Raw genomic sequence first — 22,896 nt, 5'->3', positions numbered from 1 at the left:
CTTGCTTTGATTACTTTTATTATTCATCCTATTGATAATGTATATTAGTGGAATCTTATCTAAGGTTTGAACTTTGATAATTTTAGCTTTTCATGTATGGAGAATGTCATTTTACTTCACAGTATTTATTTGAGCAATAAAATATTTTATTTGAGAACACAAATATGTAGCAAAGTTGAATAGTGCTCACATTCGCACCAAGGGTATGATTATAAAATAACCTCTCAATGCTATGTGAAAACGCGTATAAACAGTTATTTGATCATACTAAATTAATGCATGGTGTCTTAGTAAAGACACAGCAAAAGGGTCTGAGCAGCACGATGCAGTTATCCAACCTTCTCATTGCTCAAGGAAATGACCAGGCTTCCTTGTGGTTTGCTTCTGTTGGAAATCTGAGCTTCAGCATGAAGATGACTTGGCAGTCAGATTGACTGGAGAACTGGGTGGGTCTCCTGGTGATCTTGGGCCACAATACTCATTTGAAGATTGCCTTCATCCCAGTGATAAAGAAAAGTTGTTTTCTTAACCTATCTTCTGAATAAGGCCAGCCAACTGAGAGTTTTTTGAAACTCATAATAAAGACCCTGAAAGCAGTTTATGTTCAGCTCACTTAACCTGGCTGCTTTAATAGGGTATAACTTTAAGTATCTCGAAATGAATATTAAATTGCAGGTGTTCATAAGGTAAAATAACCCTACTTAGCCAGAGGCAGTGGAATGACAAAGTTTGCTCACTGACTGAGACTGTTCCAGGTGCTTCAGACATACCTTCTGAGAAGTATTATTAAGAACTGCTAGAGAAAGGACCCAAGGAGCTGAAGTGGTTTGCAGCGCCATAGGAGGAACAACGATATGAGCCGCTCAGTACTCCCAGTGTTCCCAGGGACAAAACCATCAACCAGATAGTACACATGGAGTTACCCATGGCTCCAGACACATAGGCAGCAGAGGATGGTCTTGTTAGACACCAAAGGAAGGAGAGGCCCCTGGTCCTGAAAAGGCTCAATGCGGCAGTGTAGGGGAATACACTACTACTGTTCCAGGACAGGGAAGCAGTAGAGAGGTGATTGGGGAACAAGGGAAGTGGAGATGGCTTGTGGGATTTTCACAGGAGTGGGGACCAGGAAAGGGGAAATCATTTGAAATGTAAATAAAGAATATAAGAAAAAAAGAAAAAAAAAACCAATAGGTGCTAAGTGCAAGAATAAAGAAGCTTTGATCTAGCAAGTGTTAAAAAGTTTCTTTAAAAGTTAGTATATTTGATAAGGCTGTTGACCAAACATTTAATTATGTATGAAGTTGAGATTTACATTGCACTGTTTTAAGCTTTATTTGTTCAGTACAACTACAGATATTTAGCTCCCTTAAAGATAAAAGCAAAGGGAATTGGTACAGAGAGGCATTTAGGACAGAGGTGAGGGTCAGAGAGAGAAGTACTTACTTTCTGTACTTTATGTTTCGGTACTGTTTATAGCGTCTACATATAAAAGTCTCGGGCTTCCTGACCCCAGTGCAGTTCCTGAGATCTGTCATATTGTCGCTTGCTTCATACTACTGCCTTGGACTCTACGTGTTGTCGAGAAACTAACAAGCTTCCCGATGACTTCTCAAGCTGTGTGTACATCTAGTTAAAGGCAGTCACCATGTAGTTTGTCTTTTAGGACAACCTTCAAAGCAAAAGTCTGTCCTTGCCTCATTCTCAGAACTGTGATGTTATAGACTGAGTCTGTGTAGTTAGCTGACTCCTTTAAGGTAGAAATTAAAACAGTGCTGGTGTGATTAAATGTATGACTCCGGTTCTGAGCTGAAGTTTTAGACACATTCTGCCCCATGCACATGGACATGATCCCATACACACTTTAGCCTTTGTTTCTGAGGCTGAATGGTACAAAGTTTATGCACACACATACATACATACATACATACATACATACATACATACATACATGTGCGGGTGCGCCTGCACACACACACACACACACACACACACACACACACACACACACATACTCTACCCTACCCTACAGGTACAATTAAAGCCTTTTTGAGAGGTTGATCCCTCAGGGAAATTGATAACAGATAAGTTGTAAACAAAACTAATTTATATCTCAGCACACTTACAAGCTTTTGAATGGTTTACACATAGCTGTACCCTTATCTATCTTTTCCTCTTCCATTTGTAAAAATACAGCAATTTGAGACAGTTTTCAAGCTCTATTGTGATGAATTCTGACTCTAGTCAGATTGAAGATTATTCAATTTGCCCTCTATAATGGTTGTACTTCTTACCACAACAAAGCCTTAAGTGGAATACGTGTCTTCATGTATTATGTTGCAAAGGACCTAAAAATACATCATACAATTTTAGAATTATTTGAAGTTTATGTATGTGCTTCATGCAAGCCATAAAAATCAGAACCCTTTTTTTCTAAATAAGTCCATTTATATAGGCAGCAGATAATTCAGTGAAAGCTATCAGTCAGAATTCATGGCATAGGAAGAATACCCATAAAAAGTATAGGATTGCCAATTCAGTAGCTTTCAGGGGACATATCATTAGCCAAGGATGCTATGTGGGCGTGCATGCATGCAATCATGTCCATATGTGTGTGTTGTGTTCAGTATACAGATTTATCTGTAGCCAATCAGCCACAGCCCATCGAATACAGTGAAAACACAGTTTCATAGTACAGTTGGTTTCATTTCGTCACCTGTGAAGAGAGCTGAGAACACTTCCTGTCAGGTGAAGAGACAGAGTGCCTCTTTCTTGTTGCTAACACTTGTGCTGCTCCGTTCGGTGTGATCTGAATCACATTCACCTTCAGCTTAGCAGTTGTTAGCGGCTGTCCGTTCTGCACTGTGTCCCATCTATTAATCACGGTCTCCTTCTAAAGCTTGTTGAGTTCAAATCAGTTCAAAAGTGTTGAAATCTGAACCAGTTCCTTGAAAGGCGCTTCCTGTGTTTTAACGAGCTTTCCGTTGTGTGTTTTTGCAGCAAGCTTAGTAGTGGAGGAACGAACGAGACAGATGAAAATGAAGGTACACCGGTTTAAGCAGACAACAGGGTCTGGGTCTAGTCAAGAACTTGACCACGAGCAGTACTCCAAGGTAAAATTAGTAGTATCCAACCAATAGTGTTCCCTTTAGAGACAACAGGTATATGTACTAGGAGTGTGTGTGTGTGTGTGTGTGTGTGTGTGTGTGTGTGTATCACAAAATTAGAGAGCTCTGAGCCGTGTAACTGAAATTGTCTTTGACTGCTAGTCTCCCATCCTAGTTGTTTGTGTGGCTTGAAACGCCTCTTCCACACCTTTATATTTTCAGAAGCTACATTACATTACGGAGATATTATTTATTACATTTCACAGTCATTCTGATGACAAAATAATGTCCTTAGCTACATTTGCAAACATGAGCCAGGTCTATGAGCAAGCTTGTTGATGAAATAGTAGTGTATTAATTTAAGAGTATTAAATTATTTTATGTGATGTGGACTATTGAATTAATGACAAAAGCCATACAATGTGACAGTTTTGCTTATTTATTTGTGTTTAGTTAAAAATATACTGTTTTACTCTTTCATAAGAGGGTGTAAGCTCTACTAAGCCTTTAATTTATATTTCAGTATTATTTTCTAAGAATACACTAGATATCCATAAACCCTAGTATCTAATATTTAATTAGAATATACAACCCTATATTGTATGATAAACATTTACATACATTATCTGGTTTATTTTGAAATGTTTCTCCATATAACATTAGGCTCTACTTGGTTACAATTTGACCTCAGGAAGTCTATTAGAAATCAAAATAAGTGCAAACTAAAACAAATCAGTGTGAACTAAGCTTAAAATAGAGCTTAAATAATCAAATTTTCTATGTAGAGCAAGCTAGCCAGTAGTTGATACAAACTGTAAAGACAACAATAAAATATGGTTTATCACCCATCATATTTCCAATTGGATACAGTGTAGCACATTACACTTTAGATACAGAAACCTAAAGGCACAGCAGTTAGAGAAGGTCCATCTTATTCAGGGATGCCGGCCCACAAAGGCTCCCAGCAGCCCTTTAAGAAGTAAAATCAGTGCAAAGAAACATCAATCTGGCACACACATTAAGCAGAAACCTTGACTTCCTATGGTGTCCCCAGCTGATTAGCAGCACACTAGTCTTTCTCTGGGAATAGCATCATGCTTTTGTTTGCTTACACCTTGAATTAACTTAAGAACAATAAGGCAGGGTGATTAGATTTTTCCCCTCACAGTTAAGTTTGGTTAGTTGAAATTTCTTCTTAGGGCAAATGCTTCAACTAATCCAGAATTCCTTTCTTGGTTTGTTATTCTTCTTCGAAAAGTCCAACAGACCAGCAAAGGGTGAGGGACCTGAGTGGGAGCCAAGGATGAGATAGGTAAAGAATTGGGGTAAACTATTAAAAGCCTTTGGGGGTGCTGTGAGCTAGGAGTCCCATCAGATCATCAGGAAAATCCATGCAAAGAGCTGCTCCACGAGTCTGAAGTGCCAGTGTTCTTGTAAAGCAGGTAAACTACCCTGCTGGAGAGGAGCCACATTCTCTGTACAAACCAGAATAGATAGGCCTTGGAAGAGCATCAGTCATTTTTGTTAAGTGTCAGTGAAATTGATCACTGAGTAAAGGTACCACATCTAAGAACCAGCCCTGAGTTTCCAGAACCTATTGGTGGAGGGAGCAATCCAACTTTGGCAAGTTGTCCTGCTTTCCACAGGCGTGCATGCCTGTATACACTACACACACACACACACACACACACACACACACACACACACAAATAAATTGACATGAAAAATATTCTATTTCAGCCTAACGATTTCCCAAAGGAACAGAATTCATTTACCAAAATTAGTAGAGTCCATGCATCACAGAGTTACCTGAGGCTTAGACACAACTGGATTCTGTTGTGACATCACCAAGTATATATACACTTCAATTGAGCCTGATAACAAGTCTTGTATTCTCAATGGCTTTCATTTACATTTACATAATAGTGTTCTGGTTTTTGTGTAGATACCCCTTCCCCTTTTTATCATTGAATTTGAATATCTTTTTAAAAAGGTGACTCAATAGTTATGTTCTGAAGCAGATACTGGTTTTGCAGGGAACCCACGTTTCATTCCCAGCATCCCTATCTGGCAGTTTGCAATTGCCTGGGACTCCAGCCCCGGGGTGCAGGTGTGGGGAACACCTCAGACCTCATTGGTACCTGTAATATGTGCACACACCCACACATAGGCACAACGAGATGCACATAGTTATTTTAAAAACTTAATTAGTGATTGCTTTCATTTTTATGAATATTTAAGTTAATCTGTGATCTCTATAACCTCATCACACACATACCTTAAGGAACAGTACCCACACTCCCCTGTCTCTCCACATCTGCCTCCTTCTTTCTCCCCAAGGCACCCCTTTGTGTTTTCATGCACTTACATATGAGGCATAGGAGTGTATATAAATATAAATATGAAATACACATCTAAATTTCTGTCTACATGTGAGAGGAAACATGAAAACATCAAAATGATACCCTTTTATTCTCAATAATGGAATACTAGACTCCAGTCATAGCTTTACTACCAATAAATGTGACATCAGAGATGTGACTGAAAAATGTTTAAGAATGTTAGGAATGAAACTAGGAAAATAACAGCTGTCAGTCTTTTTCATTTTGTTATCAAATAAAAATTTTATATTTACACAACCAAAATATTTATATTCTATGCCAGTGTTTCTAATGAAGTTTTCAATGAATTTGTTTTATATAAATCAAAACTCATTGATATTACTGAGCAGGTGAGTAGCTGTTTCAGCTAGTTCAAATTTCTTTCATATATTTTCAGAGAAGAGTTCCCTTTTTACCCAAAACATTTTATTATGCAAGTGACTTTCATTGCTATAAAAGAGTACCAGTACTTTCATAAATATATTGTTTTGGACTTTTTCCTTTATCATATTTATGCACTTAGCCTATTTAAGAAGTAATTAAAGTTCAATACTAATAAATTTGATGAAATTGAAATTCTCCTATAGGAGAAATTAGGTAACCATTCCCAGAATAGTTTTATTTTCCAACAAAACTAGATTTTGTTTTTCTTGCTGAAAGATTACCAAATGAATGTGACCCTGAGATCTGTTTTTAGGCCTGATCTTTCTTGAGTCTAATGCTCTCCCAACAGGGCTCTTTCAGTGAGGATATATGAGCCTGGTCTTTCTTTAAAGGATAAAATTGTCCTCCTCTTCATCCCGAGTGAGGAATGTATTCTGGTGTGGATGCTTTGGAATCTGTGCAATGCACCTCCACCCTTTTCCGTGTGGTGTTATTTGGAGTTGAAGGCCAGTGATGGGTAGAAGTCATAACTTGAGGACAAAGTCCCACTTAAACCATCATTTATAAAAGGACTCTGTTTCTATAGTCCTGGAGCACCCGTCAAGAGTTTGGCAATGCTTGGTAGAGATACTACCAGCTTCTAAAAACAGTGACACTATAATTAGAACCTTCCTTCTGACGATGACGTCTTTCCCTGCAGGATGACTGAATAAATTCCACCCGAGGGTATTTCATTCTTCACTGTATAATAAATGTGTTTTAACTAAATTATTAAAGAGGACATGTAACAAATCACACTAGATAAAAAATAGAGCTTATTTCAAAGGTTAACAAGTTTTTGAAAATCAGTAAAAAAAATTAGTAACAGGAAGTAAACATAATGTCTTTCATTTCCTTCAGTTAATGTGGGGAAAACTATATGGTAATTGCTGCATATCTCAGTATAGTAACATATATAAGGACATTCTCATTCTCTTTTCTGGAAGAGTAATTGTCTCTATTCACACAGACTGGGATAGAGTTATAGAAAAGAGAGATTTCATTAATTAAAGCCATCAACGTTGCCCTTTATGCTCACAAGACTTCATGAAACTGTCCCAGTAGTGCCAGCAGTTTGTTCCAGTTGATAAAATAGTGAAAGAGCATACAGTTCACTTAGAGAGATTCTCGGGGTGTTAGATGCTACTTATTTCTCCTTTTAATATTGGCAGATACAGTAAATGTGTAAAACATCTTGGTCACACACGGCTTGACCGTGGGGTCTCATTTGATTCTCTGCAAGTGTTGGAATCAGAGTCCACTCCATTTCTCCACACACAGTGCATTAGAAGTGCTTCTTTATGAGATGAGTCATGTTGGACAGAATAATGGCATCAGACGTGACTTAGTTTATAGTTGAACCGACACACCACATTGAGGACATGAGTCATACGAATTTAAGACAATATTAACTAGGCTCCAGACTTAATAGCATATGTGACAGCTTTCAAAGATAAACATCATTGTGATAAAACTTTTAGAAATTTAATTTTATAGATATACCATTAAGTGTATATTGTTTTCCTGATATAAAATTCTTTGGGAAATTCTTATACAGAAGAGGGAAAGAATTTAAACTAACATATGTTAAGGGGAAATTCCCTTAAATAATGTTTTAGAAAATAAGCACTGGGAAATTACTTTTAAAATTTTATTCTCTCTCTCTCTCTCTCTCTCTCTCTCTCTCTCTCTCTCTCTCTCTCACACACACACACACACACACACACACACACCCACACACACGAATGCACTTATGTGCTACATTTGAGAAAGATAGCAATAGAGAATATGAGATTTTCCTAAAGATTAAGAAACATTTTATCCCCTTATTGCTCACAGATCTAAAATTTACTGGCTCAGTAGAAAATAATATGGTTAGTGATATTTTATTTTATGGAATCGAGTATAGTTCTTTCCTTCTGTTAGCAGAGGGAACAGTTGCTTTATTTATCTTTAGAAAAACGTGACACTTTATAGTGATAGTATTGTATATTCACTGTATGGTTAACTGCAATAGGACAATAAAAATTGAGTAGAAATTAAAACCTGATTAACTCCCCTAATAAATTTATATATGATGACTTATTTTACCTGAAATCTTAGAAATGAAATGCAAAATGAAATGTTATTCAAGATAAGAAATGATGAAATGTAAATTCAAAAAAAATGAGTTCATGCAGTTTCAGGTTTTAATCATGTCCAGTTAATTCCTCGACTTTTTCACGTAAGCACTACAAGTATGCGTTCACTGTTTATAAGTGGTATCTCATCATTAAAAGGGTGTTGGGTTTTAATTGCGATTCTTCTATAATGCGACTGCTTCCGTGGCCATCAGTTTCCCTTCTCTCCTTGACAGAGATATCTTTTGATCTCCTTTAGGCAAAGCAGTCATTAACCTCAAGGTCTGTGTGTGTTCTGTTGCATGACCTGATGGTGGAGCTTATCCTTTCTTGTGTTTAATCTTTAGTACAACATACATAAAGATCAGTACAGAAGCTGTGATAACGCGTCTGCCAAGTCGTCAGATAGTGATGTCAGTGATGTGTCCGCCATTTCCAGAGCCAGCAGTACCTCACGCCTCAGCAGCACAAGCTTTATGTCAGAGCAGTCTGAGCGCCCCAGGGGTAGGATCAGGTGAGTTGGCAATGCTGTCTCTGTTAACTGGACCTATATCCTTCGTATGAAATGATCTACCTTCCAGAATATTCTTTGGAGATTACAGTATAGATCGTGTAATCGAAACACCTCATTGTAACAATGGGGTGCATTGCGCATGCCCTACATATTCAATAGAAACACTGACAGAATATTTGATACCTTTTCCTGAAAACTTAAGCACATTACTGTGGTCATCCCTTTATTTTCTCAGAGTTGCAATTGCAGGAGTCATCCTCACAATGTGATAGGATCAGCAGAGCCTCTTTTAGTCCAGTTAGGAAGTTTTTCCTTTGAGAGATTGCATAACAAGTATTTTAGCATTTATAGGACAGTATCCATCATAAACATTCAACCACACCATCATAGCATGCAAGCCTAGCCAATACGTGAGTATGGCTTTGTGTTTACATATATAAGCATATATGTATGCATATGTGTGTCATGCATCTCCACCTACATGTATAGAATGTGGTTTTTATTTTCCCAAAGACTATAGTTTTTGTTCTATTTTATTTTGATGTTTTTTATTGTTTTGTTTTGTTTCGTTTTTCTCCTACTTCAGCCATAATAATGGGTCTCCTTTCATGGGAGAGCATATTGGCTATGAGAGCATCACGCAAACCTACGGTGCACATTGTGTGAGTTGTAGAACATGTGCACCATTTCCTCACCAGGTGTTCTTTGGTTCTTGTATGACAAGTATCCTATAGAAAGCTAAGTACAGAGACCTTCAGACATTCAGGAGCTGTTGAACCTGAGCTGTATCACTTGCCAGTTGATATTATCTTGTTTCTGGAAACAGATTTCCAGAAGAAATCCAAGGAACTGAAGGGCTTTCCACTTAAATATGAATGCTAAAAATGAGAATGCTAATCTTCCCTTCTGTGTACTCCTCCTGCATTCTGACGGGAGGTAAAACATCTTTTCTTATAGGTTGCCTCAGATGACCCTGATTTAGGGAATCAACAAAATGATTCAGAGGACATTCCAAAATTGATTATAGTCAATTTACTGACCTAAAATTCACCCTCGTATCGAATGTTGTCAGGAGGGTCTATAAATAGGCAGCATATAACATGCTCTTACTTCCTTATATAATACAATAAGATTGTCACTTAAAATACCAATGTTTTCTAAAATCTGACTGTTGCATTTCCAATGTGATGTATGTCAACTTGACACAAGCTAGAATCATCAGAGAGGAGGAGGGAGTCTCAGTTGAGGAAATGCCTCCATGAGCTTCAACTGTAAGGAATTTTCTCAAATAGAGATCAAGGGTGGGAGGGCCCAGCTCAATGTGGTGCCATCCCTGGGCTGGTGGTCCTGGCATCTATAAGAAAGCAGGCTGAGCAGGCCATGTGATCAGAGCAGTCAACAGCACCCATGTGATCAGAGCAGCCAGCAGCACTCTGCCCCATGGCCTCCGCATCAGCTCCTACCTACTTGGTCAAGTCCTGCTTGTATTCCTGTCCTGATTTTCTCCAGGCATAGGTTGGGGCCTGGAAGTGTAAGCTGAATAAACCCTTTCCTCTTGACTTGTTTTGGGTCGTGGTGGTTTGTCAGGTGATGAATAGGCAACTGGACGTGTACGGAAAGAGACCGTAACTTCCTCCAGACATGTTCCCTTCCAGGGCACTCAGTTTGAAGTGCTCTTGTTGTCTTCTCCTGATAGACTAAATAATTTGTCCAAAACTATGGCAAGCATAGTTTCGATTTTCAATTACATTTTCCCGGAAAGCTACAGAAAGCAAAGAAACCAGACTGCAAGTTTTGTTTTAGGGTAAATAATGTTTTGCAGATATAATTACTTAAAATTTGTAGAAATGTTACAGTTTGTTCACAAAAGTGAAGATGTTTCAATGAGACAGAATCAACCCTTCATGTACCAAATAATAGGCATCAAGGGGGCATTGAGTGTCAGCACTTTTGATATATTCAGCATGCACTTTATATTTGGAGGCTCCATGGGGTCTAATTTCTCAAAGAAGGTTCTTTGAACATATGGATGGTGTGTATCTCTGTGTGTCCTAATTTATATTAGGGATGTGTACTTTACTGATGATTGATGGCTCAATCATGAGGACCTGAGTGGAGATGCCCTGAAGCCACCAAATAATGTGGATGCAGCAATGTGTTCTTGCAATTGGAACTGGGACAGAAGAAATAGAAAGAACACTGGGTTTCATTCACCATTGAGTACAGTCAAATCAATGAGCCCTGGGGTCAGTGAATAATCTTATCTCAGAAAAGAAGGCAGAAGGAATGGAGAGTCGACTAGGGAGCTAAGGGTGCTTCAGACTGGTTAAGCGTGCTTCAGACTCCTGCAGAAGATGTGAGTTCAGTTCCCAGCACCCGTGTCAATTGCCTTCTAGCCACTTATAACTCCAGACCCGGAGTATCTATTACCTTTGCAAGTACCGTGTCTATAGGCATGGGCTCACACAGACACATACCCGGACAATGAATTTAAAATAATAATAAAAAAGAATCCTTTTTTTAAGTGGAGAATGATTGGGGAACATACTAGATATTAACTTTAGCTTCTATCCGCCATGCAACCTATACATACCTGTGAACTTATAAACACAGAAGACGATACATATAGTAGAATACAGAAATTCATAGTTTCCAAATTCTTGATCTTCATATTTATCATATATCCCTTTCATTTGAGCCAGACAAATTGCAGTCATTTCTGTAATATCAAACTTTAAAAGCAAATATGAGTATAATATTAAAGTTCTTCTCAGATGTCACATAATTTTATATTTTTAATTATTTTAGACACTTTCATATAATGTGTTTCCCAACTTCACCCAGATCCACTTTTCTTCCCTACCTAACTCTCATTTTTAACTCATCAAACCCATTTAAGGCTTCCCATATGTGATTGACTGCTCAGAGGCTGTGCTCTTGAAGAGAACCGGTTTCCCCTCTCCCCTCCATAGTCAACTGCTAATAACTCCTCAGCCAGGGTGAGACTTTCTGCCCCCTCACCTCTCCATGCCTGAGACTCTGCCTGGCTGCAGCTTCCACAAATCTCATGCATGCTGCAGCTACTGCATGTTCATACGTGCCCTGCTCTGCTGTGTGTGGATGGCACTGTTTCTGTGACATCGTTCACCACCTATGGGACATACACTCCATCCTCTCTTATGCAAGGATCCCTGAGCCTTGGAAGGAGGTAATGATATAGGGAGCATGATGTCCTCTTTAGGGTTAAACATCCCCTAGGTTCTTATGCTCTGCACTTTGGCTACTTGGGAGTCTCCATGTTGATCAGCATCAACTGCAGATAGAAGTTTCTCTGATGAGGGTTAAGAGATGCATTCATAGTTATAACGATAAGTCAGTAGAAGTACTATGTCCATTTAGGCAGGATAAGAGAGGGGTTTCTCTCTAGACTATGACCTGTCTAGACATGGGTTGGTGGTCCTGCAATAATGCCAGTTATAGGTTTCAGCATACAGGAGAGGGCTTAAAACAGTGTTATTCTCAAATGATTGTGCCACATGCTGTAAACCGTGGGTGTGTCTTGCCAGGCCCAGGTCATTATTGCTTCTGGCAGTTTACAGCTGGAACTCTGTGGATGATGTCCACTCCTTTCTGCTCCTTCATTGGTGTGAATAGCATCTTCTAGCACTATGTAAGCTAGCTAATAGGTGTGAAGTATCCAAGATGATGCCATCTCTAATTTCTGAATGTTCTATGACTCAAATATGCAATGACTTCAGCAATAGGGTCTTACCTTCATTTTCTGGGGGAGAGTGAGTAAGCTAAGAAATAGGCTGTAATGTTTGGGAGTCCCATTGGCCAGTAACTCCAAAAGAGGTAAGCTGTTCTTATCACTGGGCATTTTATATGTTAGCCTGTGGTGTCTAAGAGGCATACCGCCTCCCTGTATGGTAACCCTGATTTAACTCTTTATATGTGTGTATATTTATACTTTAGGAAGTTTTTATGATATTTCTGTATGACTTTTATAAGAGGTCTTCAATATTATTTATCCCTCCAGATATCCCCACCAATACCCTGCCCTCCCAATCCCCCAACCAAATGTAGCCATTCCAGATCCATTATTCCCCTTTAACCCTTTATACACTGTATTCTTCTTCTTCTCCTCCCTTATTGGTGCAATCAGTTAGCTTATGACAAATCCATGCATGGTCAAATTTTAGAAGATTTGTCAAAACTAATGAGTCTGTAGCAGGAAATTTGTTATCCTTTTTCTCCTGGCTTTACCAAAGTTGGCATCCCATTGCAAGGAAGATTTGAAGAATCAGACTGAAAGGACAGTCTGATGCAAATAAATTTTTTGTTCTTGTATTATCCACTTCTGAAAGAGCAATTTTTATTTTCATTGAAAGTAGTTATTTTTACACTCAGCCTGTAAAAGGATTTGAAACCAGTTATTGCCTGCCCTTGGACAAATGTCCATCTTGGAACTATACATTTACAAAAAGTTGTCCTTTTGATGTCAGGAAGCATGCATGAGGGAAAGGTTATTGTAGTCATCTGTGGCTTTTCAAATGAATATGCTTTAATTAATTTATCCTAATTATTTTGTTAACATTAATGAAAGTATTGATATCTTTTTAGAAGTCACTACCTTTATGCTTGCAAAACAGTTACAAATATTATTTCAAAATTCCCTTTTATATTAATAGATTTTTTATTTATCATGGAAATGAAAAATATTCTTAGTGTTCTTAAAACTTGCATGGGATATGAATTTAACTGAAACAATCTTTAGTGTTTTAAATATCTAATAAATAAATGAAACATTTTAGGCTTCCAATTGTGTTGCCTACTGGCACAAAATGTTCTTAAGGATGAGTGAGGAGGAGGGCCTTTTATTTTCCTTTAGGAATTCAGAATTAAATGTTTATGTCTGCTTATTATACTTTGAAACACACAATTTACTAAGCTATAAAATACACCAATAAGTGTTTAGATCACAAGGAAAAGGTGAAGCTGTGCAGGGAAAATATTGGATGGGGCTCTTCAGAGAAAAATCTCTTTTCTTGGTATTGCAGTCTTCCTACTTGGTCTTAACAGTTCAAGGCTGATAAGGTATTCATGAATGTATCCCCTGGTAGTAGATTGAGGCTGTGGGGAACATGAAAAGACCATCCCTTCCTCCCTTTAAAACCACTTCACCTTTGTAATAAAAGCGTTAATAATATGTTACATCATTCTTCCCAAACCTATGAGTGCATCGTCTGTGCCATAGGTCTAAGAAATGTCATGCTATATAGTAGCAAAAATATTGCTGACATACGAATTAGCAAGCAACAGTCTTGAGAACAATCAGTTACAGAATTTTTGGGGTGGATAGGTTATTTTTTGGATAGGGTATTTTTTATTGATTATTTTATTTATTTACATTTCAAATGTTATCCCCTTTCCAGTTTCCACTCCACAAACCCCCATCCCACTTCTCCCCCCATCTTCTATGAGGGTGCTCCTCAACCCACCCACCCACTCCCACCTCACTGCACTGAGCCTCCATAGGACCAAGTCCCCTACCATTGATGTCGGACAAGATCACCCTCTGTTACATATGCAGCTGGAGTCATGGATCTCTCCATGTGCACTCTTTGGTTGATGGTTTCATCCTCGGGAGCTCTGGGGGTACTGGTTGGTTGGCACTGTTGCTCTTCCTATAGCAAGTACTGTAGCAAGAGATGTTATAGGTAAAACGCAGTCTTTTGGCTCCCATGTTACCTTTGTATTCCCCCAGTTTGATAGGTTAATCAATATGTGTCTTGTTAAATTCTATAATGATAGTGACTTCATTAGGTGGGAAACAAAGAAGTCAGTCACAATTAACAAAGTTTCCAAATCTTGAAATGAACCAGGAATGGCTCATCAGGATAAGGCTACTGTGGAAATGACAGTTAGCTCTTAGTGGCTGCATTGATTACGGTTCGTCGTAACTGTGATTGAACACGTTGACATAAAGCAACTTAGTAGAAAAAGAAATGGTTTATTTTGGTTCACAAGTCTACAGGAATCAAGTCCACCATGGCAGAAAAGTCTAGGCAGCAGGAGCATGAAGTGGGCCTAGCAGGAAGCAGAGTGATCATATTTTATCAGTACATGGGAAACAGAGAACAAGAGAGAGAAAGGGAGGGAGTGATGGAAGGAGGGAGGGAGAGAGGGAGACAAAGAGAGAAAGGGAAGGAGGGAAGGAAAGGGAGGGAGAAAAGGAAAGAAAGAGAGAGAGAAAGAAAGAAAGAAAGAAAGAAAGAGAGAAAGAAAGAAAGAAAGAAAGAAAGAAAGAAAGAAAGAAAGAAAGAAAGAAAGAAAGAAAGAAAGAAAGAAAGAAAGAAAGAAAGAAAGAGAAGGAGGGAGGGAGACAGAAATAGAGGGAAGGAAGAAGAGAGGGAGGGAGAAAGAGAGATAAAGGAAAGGAAGGGAGAGGCGGGAGACCCACAAAAAGAGGCAAGAGTGAGGGAGGGAGAGAAAGAGAGAGAAAATGAAAACAGATGTGAATGAATGTATGAACATGAACAGATGTAAGGCCTGCCTGTAAACCTCTGAGCCCTCCCCCGTGCCACCCTCCCCCCAGCAAGGCTCCACTGTGTACAGAATCCATAATCTTCCCACACTTCCTCACCAACTGTGGAGCAAGTGTTCAAGAACACAAACTACCTCAGTGGCTAGTCCCAATTTTTAGAAAATAACCGTAAATACTAATTTTATAATGATTACAACTTAACAATTTTGATAGAAATATACCTCCTCATAGGTACTTGAGGTAATTTATTTTCTGTTTTGATGTTTTCCTGAAGCTACTTATCCTGCTGTTTTGTTTTTTGTTTTTTGTTTTTTGTTTTTTGTTTTTTTTGTCTTTTTGGTGTGGCGTTGAACATCCTTTATTATAGCTGATTTGTGTGATGACTATATCTAGGAAAAATAGTTAACAAAGTAACCCTTATGAAAATGTTCTTGATCTGTGAAAGTGTGCTTATATATGTTCGTATTTGATGATTGCTGATTATATTACATCATTGGTAGCTCACTATTTAAATGACTCGTAAGCATGAACTCATTATCACCCTCAAATACTGGGGGGGTGATATGGAATAAACAGGTTCTTCCATGTTATTTGAAATGGTTACATTGTTATTCTTTCATTCAGAATCATTGCTTCCTAAACATCTTCCTTTTTTTTCCTCTCATGTTCGCAATTTGTGCCTTCATCCACAGTGGGCATATTTCCATATATATGTTTTTAAATTGATGTTCAGTAAGTATGCTTTTGTGCTAGGTTTTCGTGTGTGTGTGTGTGTGTGTGTGTGTGTGTGTGTATTGCCTCTTCTTATGTGTATGTGTGTGAGGCGGCGACTGCTAGTGTATACGTATTCCAGCAGAGTGCAGGCCCCAACCTTAGGCGTTGTTCCTGAGGGGTCACCCACATTGACATTTGAGACAAGGTTTGTCACTGGGACCTAAGGCATGAAGTTTGGATATTCCTGCTGACCAGCCATTTGCAGGGGTCTCTGTGCCCCCACAGCTGGGATTAGAAGCACACTGTACCACATGCATGTTTCTATATGGGCGCTACGGATTAAACTTGGCTCCCCATGCTTGTGAAACACGTACTTTTCTAAGAGAACTCCCGGCTCTTGTGCTAAATATTCTAATAAATTATGTACAGCATCATTATTGCTATGATGGAATCGTTAGCATTAGCATTTGGAGGTGAATAGGAAAGGGGAATCGCAGCCTGTTAAACTCATAGGACTTGGAGAATGAGACCTTGTGAGAGCCAGCAGTGCAAGTTACAGATTATTTTTCTCCATTTAACCCCAACAGGTTCTGTTCATTTATAACATAGTAGTTGAAATAAACATAAGGTATTGATAATAATAAATGGTCATAACCTGCCATCGAGCATGCCAGTTGTGACCACACTAGCTGGATCTCTGTAGCCCTTATCCAACCTTAAGCCCCTTGACTGTGCCACTGACCAGCATCCGACAATCCCAGTGGCAGTTCTCTGCTTTGCCAAATCATTATCAAACTTCAGCAATTGCATGGCCAACAATTCCTTCATCTCATAGTTATGTACCTGTCTTCCATGATCATAATCAATGTAGCTTGCTGGAGTGAATGCTGGCCCATGCCTCAGGACACGTCTCCTTGCTTCAGTCTTACTGACAGAACATCATACCTTTTCTGTGCCTTTCTTACCATATATACATTAAAAATAGGTATATATTCTTTAAAATGTTCCCTTACATAGGTATATGTTCTTTAAAATGTAAACATGCAAATTGATTTGAGGAAAATTTCAGCCCTAATTTATCTCATTGAGTGCTCCATTGTCAACTTCTGGATTACTTTCTGATTCTTTAGTGTCTGTCAATGAAGTCTTAAAATGTCTGTTTTAATTTCATCAAGTATGAAAGCACTGTTACATACATCCTAAGTGTGTAGTTGTTGTTATATACATAACATGTCTTGGATGTTGGCAATTTTACATCATTTACTGCATATTTTTTCTTTTAGGACTATAGTTAGTTTCTTATGTTTTGTAATATTTTAATCCTTACCTTTTCTCTGCTGTAATCAGTATCCTACCAAGTTCATATGTAATGTGTTCATATTTTGTTATGTTTTAATTATATTAGCATTTTATAACATTTTCTTTATATTCATTAATTACTTAGAGGTAAGTTAAAAGTTGAAAAAGTATGAAATAGAGGTTACTGATAACATTTTATTTTTGAAAAAAGATATATTATTATTTTAAATTATGTATATGCGCATATCTCTGCATGGGTATATGTACTTGAGTTCAGAGTCCATAGGCATCAGAGCCCTGGGAGCTAAAATTTAGGTAGTGGTAAGGCTTCCAATAAGGGTTCTATAAGCAGAACTCAGGTTCTCCAGAAGAGCAGTACATGCTTTTAGCCACTGAAATATTTCAATATATATTGAAATATATATATTCTGTAGGCTAGGTGTGGTAGTGCACAATTTAATCCAAGCATTCAAGAGGCAGACACAGATATATCTTTGAGTTCAAGGCCAGACTGGACTAAGTGGTCTAGATGGCAAATTCCAGGCCAGCCAGGACTACAAATTAAGACCCTGTCAAACAAACAATAACAAAACTATATGTGTGTGTGTGTGTGTGTGTGTGTGTGTGTGTGTGTGTATATATATATATATGTATGTGTGTATGTATGTATGTATATGTGTATGTGTGTGTACATATACACATATATATGTGTGTGCATATACATATACATATACATGTATACATGTATATGTGTATATATAAATATAAATATATATGTGTGTATGTATATATATATACATATATATATATATGTATATATATATATAAATTTACTTGTCTGAAAGACATTGCTGCCCAAGTGTCCCAAGTGTTTCATTTGATAAATGTTCCTTGAGATTTTAAGAGTGGTTCATGGCCCTTGCCCATTTTTGTGCTTTGTAAATACTACACATATACTTGAGAAGTGTATATGAATGGTAATGGTGTAGTTATCTGTGCTTTCAATACATGACACTTATCACTTACATTGTTCAAAGCGTCCATTGCTTTTCTGATTCCTTTTGACCATTTGCTTTGGAGTTTACTCAGAATGCCCTGTCAAAGTCTCGACTCTTCAGCCTCCTTAAATGAGAACCTGTCAGCTTCATTTTGATTCTTTCTACTTTTATGTTATATAAAATTAATCAGCCTTATGGATAGACGTCATTCATTTTCATGAATGCCATTTGACATTTATTATTGTATTTTAAATCTCTTTATTCCTAATAACACGCTTTTGCTTTAAAATCATATTTGTTCTGTATGAGAACATTTACAGTATTCTTCCTGCAACCAAATGTATTAGTTGACTCTTGTGAATTTCCATTCTTTTCTCTACATCTTGACTGTCTGGTCAGTGAGTGTCCTCTCCTATATTTGTTTATTCCCCACCCCCACCCCCGGGAGCAAAGTATTCATTTTGATTCTGACAGATACAGGATAAGTTTTGCTATCTTATTTTCTCCTTTTACTTTTAATACATTTTTCTACTTTCAAAATTGTAGTGGAATTATTCTTGCTTTCTTCCTTGAATATTTTGCTAATTATACCACGTTTGCAGCAGAGCTGGGTAATTAGTGTTTCAAGTTTGGTCAGTTGTAAATTTGAAGTCAATAATTGCTTATGCATCCTCGTAGGAGGCGTGAATGGAACTATCCTACACATTAGCTCCACTGAGACTCCTTTTCACTTATATAATTTTTGCCATGTTTTTATTATATTGGTTATTCTTTTTCACTAATGCACATTATTCTTCTAGTAAATACATTATATTGACCCAGTTATTGTCTGAAAGCCATTGTTTTCATGCCTCTTAGATGTTCTTTCCGGGAGGTTTGTTAGAAATGGTGGCACGTGGTACCCTTAGCCTGAGAGGCATATCATTCCTCATTGTTCTTTATGATCTTGGTGTCCCAGTCCTGACCCTGGAACCATACCTCACCCACCCAGAACAACCTCTGGATATACTCCTCATCTGATGGTAGGCCACCTTTTGGTTCGATTTTGTTGCTTCAGTTAAGGCGATAACACCAGTGCGAGCTTGGCTTTGTGTTTGAATAGAGCCTACTCCCAGCTTACTGTCATTTTTAGGTGTATGAAGATGAAGTGAATTTCCATAACATCATCCAAGTCGTTTCTTAAAAAATGAGGATCATAGGTGATGTGTCTGTCACTATTTCCATAATTTTTAAACAATGTTGCACACTGGTAATATCCCCCAAAAGGAAATTATAAATAAGGACAACATATACATTGTAAGCATGAGAAGACTGAGTATCTGAGGTCTTTATTCTAAGGAGGAAACATCTGCAAAGGCAGAGCAGAGCTCGGGTCCTGAAATGGAACTTAGATCCTTAGATCCTTAGTGTTTGAGAAAATAACCATCACGCAAAGAGAGGCAAATCAATGGGAGCTGAGGCAGGAAAACTGGGAGAATGGAAAGGCAGCACAGCAGGGAAGCAAGGGAACAGAGATGTGGAGATGCTGCTGTGTGATGCAGAGAGGAGGGGATCACTGGGACAGAGGAAATCAGGACACAGAGGTAGAGGGTCTCAGGCGAACAGGGGTAGGAGAGGTTCTGGTTACAGTGAAGACCCTGTAACCAGAATTTCCATGACTGTACAGCCAGCCTTCCCCGCAGACTGCTTTCTGCTTAGATCTCAGTCGCTAGGCCACTCAGCTTGATGCTATCACTGATATTGAGAGAGATGATGAGCAATTGCTGTAGGCCTCCACTTATTCGCATCTTCTATGTAGATGCTACAGCTGAAGGTGACTATCCAGGGAGATACGGAGGCAGACTTCATCCTCAACGCCACAGCTTTATGTTTGTGTATTTATTATTATTTCATCATCATCATCATCATCATCATCATCATCATCATCATCATCATCATCATTATTACCGTGCCCAGCTACTGTTTCTGGACTGTGTTCTTTCATTATCTAAGATTGCTCTGTCTCTCTCCCCACTGAGAATCAGTTATCATCTTCTGGGGTCTGTGTTGCTCCATTTGGAATACAAGTTAAAATGAGACATTGTCAGATTGATTACCTAAATATCTTACAACTTCAAATTTAAAGTTACAAATTACTGATTTTATTTCTTGCCTCTCTCTCCTTTAATAAGAAAATACTTAAAATGGAATCTTACATAAAGCTAAAAGTCAACCACATGGCTAATTTAAAACTTAAAGACATCATATTTCAAATTTGAATAAATTGAAAAAAATCAAAGTGAGTAGAAATGTCAGGAGCAGGTGTTCTATACAGGTATTAAAACAAAATGTAAAATTTGCTGAAATAAAGGCTGTAACTTTGAAAAGAAATGTCTGTCTAATGTCTGATACTAACGAGAGTTTAGCCCGGGCAAACCTTGGAACAGTGCCTTATACCAAAGAGTAGCAGACTTGGATTCTGGCTGAAGCTGTGCAGGTCTGCCCTTCTGCGAAGACATCAGGACACTGTGATGATTCAATAGCAGTTGATGAGAAAGGAATTCGTGAGTTTGAAGGACAGAGGGGAAGGTATGTGCAGAGTTTGGAAGGAGGAAAAGGAAGGAAGACATTATGTAATTAAATTACAATTTCAAAAATAAAGCAAGCAAAAGGAGAGCGGGGTTGCTAGAGGGGATTGTGCAATAGATGTCTTCATTTCTTATCAGGAAATTTCATGGGAAATATACCTGATCTAATAATTCTGTGAGCAGTGCTCTGGTACATTCTTCTTCAGTTATGATAGCACAGCTTTTAATAGATTAGGTTTCCTATACATAAAACTATAAATGACAAACAAGAGCAAATAAGAAAAAATAGAATTTGTAAACAACAAAACAGCAATTTGAGGTGTTGCAATCACTGAAAGAAAAGGAAAACACAAGACACCTGCCATCTGTACCCATTTTGCTCTGAGGGTGCTCTCGGACATGGGTGTATGGGAGACAGAACCCGAGCATGTAGCCCCAGGTTCTTCTGGGCTGAAGAACCTGACAGAGAAAGTGGTAGCTGGCAAGTGCAGTGCTTCATGGTTGGCAGCAGGCTTCCTCTCGCTGTTGAGTTAGTCATGCACTGGGAATGCTTTCCATAAACCAAACAAAGGCAGAAGAGCAGACACAGATTCCAGGCAATGCTGGATCCTGGGGAGGCAGAGTGAACTCCGAGGTCCACAAAGACAGGGAGAATGAGATAAACAGCTTTATTTTCCTATAGGAAAAGAGAAGCTAAATTCTTGCCTTTCCAGCAAGAGGAGCTGAATTTACCTTGGTTAGAGTCTGGGCATTGAAATGGACATGGTGACTCACTCCTTTAATCCCAGCACTTGGTCAGATCTCTGTGAGTTCGATGTCAACTTCAACTACATAGCAAAGGGATTAGCTATGTAGCCAGGGCTTAAAAAGTGAGAGTCATTCTTGTAAAATAAACAAGTACAAAGCTCTGGACATTGTGGCATATGTTCACAGTCCTAGCTTTGGTCAGGCTGAGGCATACAGGTCTCAGGTCTTTGGCTAGCCAGGCGAGACTCCTTGCTGTGTTCTTGGCCTGTGCAAGACCCTCCCCCCCATCTTAAACAGGGGTGACAAATGGACAGATCATTCAGTGAGAACTACCTTCTCCTTTTTTTGATTTTTTTATTCGATATATTTTTTATTTACATTTCAAATGATTTTCCCTTTTCTGGCTCCCCACTCCCCGAAAGTCCCATAAGCCCTCTTCCCTCCCCCTGTTGCCCCATCCACCCCTTCCCACTTCCCTGTTCTGGTATTGCCCTATACTGCTGCACTGAGCCTTTCCAGAACCAGGGGCCACTCCTCAGTTCTTCTTGGACATCATTTGATATGTGGATTGTGTCTTGGGTATTCCAAGTTTCTAGGCAAATATCCACTTATCAGTGAGTGATTGATCTTTTGAGACTGGGTTACCTCAGTGTAGATATTACAGATACAACATTATCTTATAGCCTCCACAGGCAATGTGCCCATATGCAAGGCCTACCCACAGATACACAGTACACAAATTTAAAATAATATCTTTAAGAAAAATGCATGGGATCTGATAATTAAAACCCAATGGTGCTCTCTGGCCTGAACACACACACACACACACACACACACACACACACAGTGGGGGGGGGGCAAATAAAACCAACAAAAGCCACAACCCCTGAAGGACCAAGTTTCAGAATAAACTCTAGCAGACAAGAGACTTCAAATCCATTTCTGCACAGGAAGAAGACAAAGTTATCTTCCTGCCAATGGAAAGGAAATTTTGCATCAGAGGGGTAAAGGTATTTGCCACCAGTCTTGACAGCCTGGGTTTGATGTTTGAGGTCCATGAGGTGAAAGATAAGATTCTTCACCTGGAAGTTGTCGTCTGACTTCCTAGTGTATGCTGTGGCATGCATGTTCCCCCGATAAAGATGATAAAAATAAAATGATACAAAATTCAAAGAAAAAAATTAGGTTTTGGAGAAAAGTATGATCTAAAATTGGCAATTGAAAATTCTCAGTTATTCTAAAAAAAGGGGGGGGATGATGAATAACTAAAAAGAAGGAGCATACTAATCAAGCAGGGACTTTTAGGGACCCATCATTAACATAGTAAAATAAAGCATAAGACAGATATGTCTAGTGGCCTAACATCCATGCTCCACTCTCCCTTTCAGTGCCTATGTGGTGTGTGTGTATGTGTGTGTGTGTCTGCACACGTGTGCATGTGTATGTGCATGAGATGATTGCATACAGGTAGGTGAGCAAGTG

General features: G+C 38.6%; 1 protein-coding gene across 1 annotated transcript in view; it reads left to right on the top strand.

Moving 5' to 3' along the window:
* Positions 1-22,896, top strand: part of LOC127691971 (regulating synaptic membrane exocytosis protein 1-like) — a 198,773-nt gene that overhangs the window by 99,265 nt on the left and 76,612 nt on the right. Inside the window, exons 20-21 of the mRNA XM_052191865.1 lie at positions 2,998-3,110; positions 8,376-8,542. Of these exons, the coding sequence (XP_052047825.1) occupies positions 2,998-3,110; positions 8,376-8,542 (280 nt within the window). The remainder of the gene's footprint in view (positions 1-2,997; positions 3,111-8,375; positions 8,543-22,896) is intronic.

The sequence above is a fragment of the Apodemus sylvaticus genome, chromosome 9 (assembly GCF_947179515.1).
Source record: "Apodemus sylvaticus chromosome 9, mApoSyl1.1, whole genome shotgun sequence".
Lineage (NCBI taxonomy): Eukaryota > Metazoa > Chordata > Mammalia > Rodentia > Muridae > Apodemus > Apodemus sylvaticus.
This window is presented reverse-complemented; position numbering and strand designations above follow the sequence as displayed.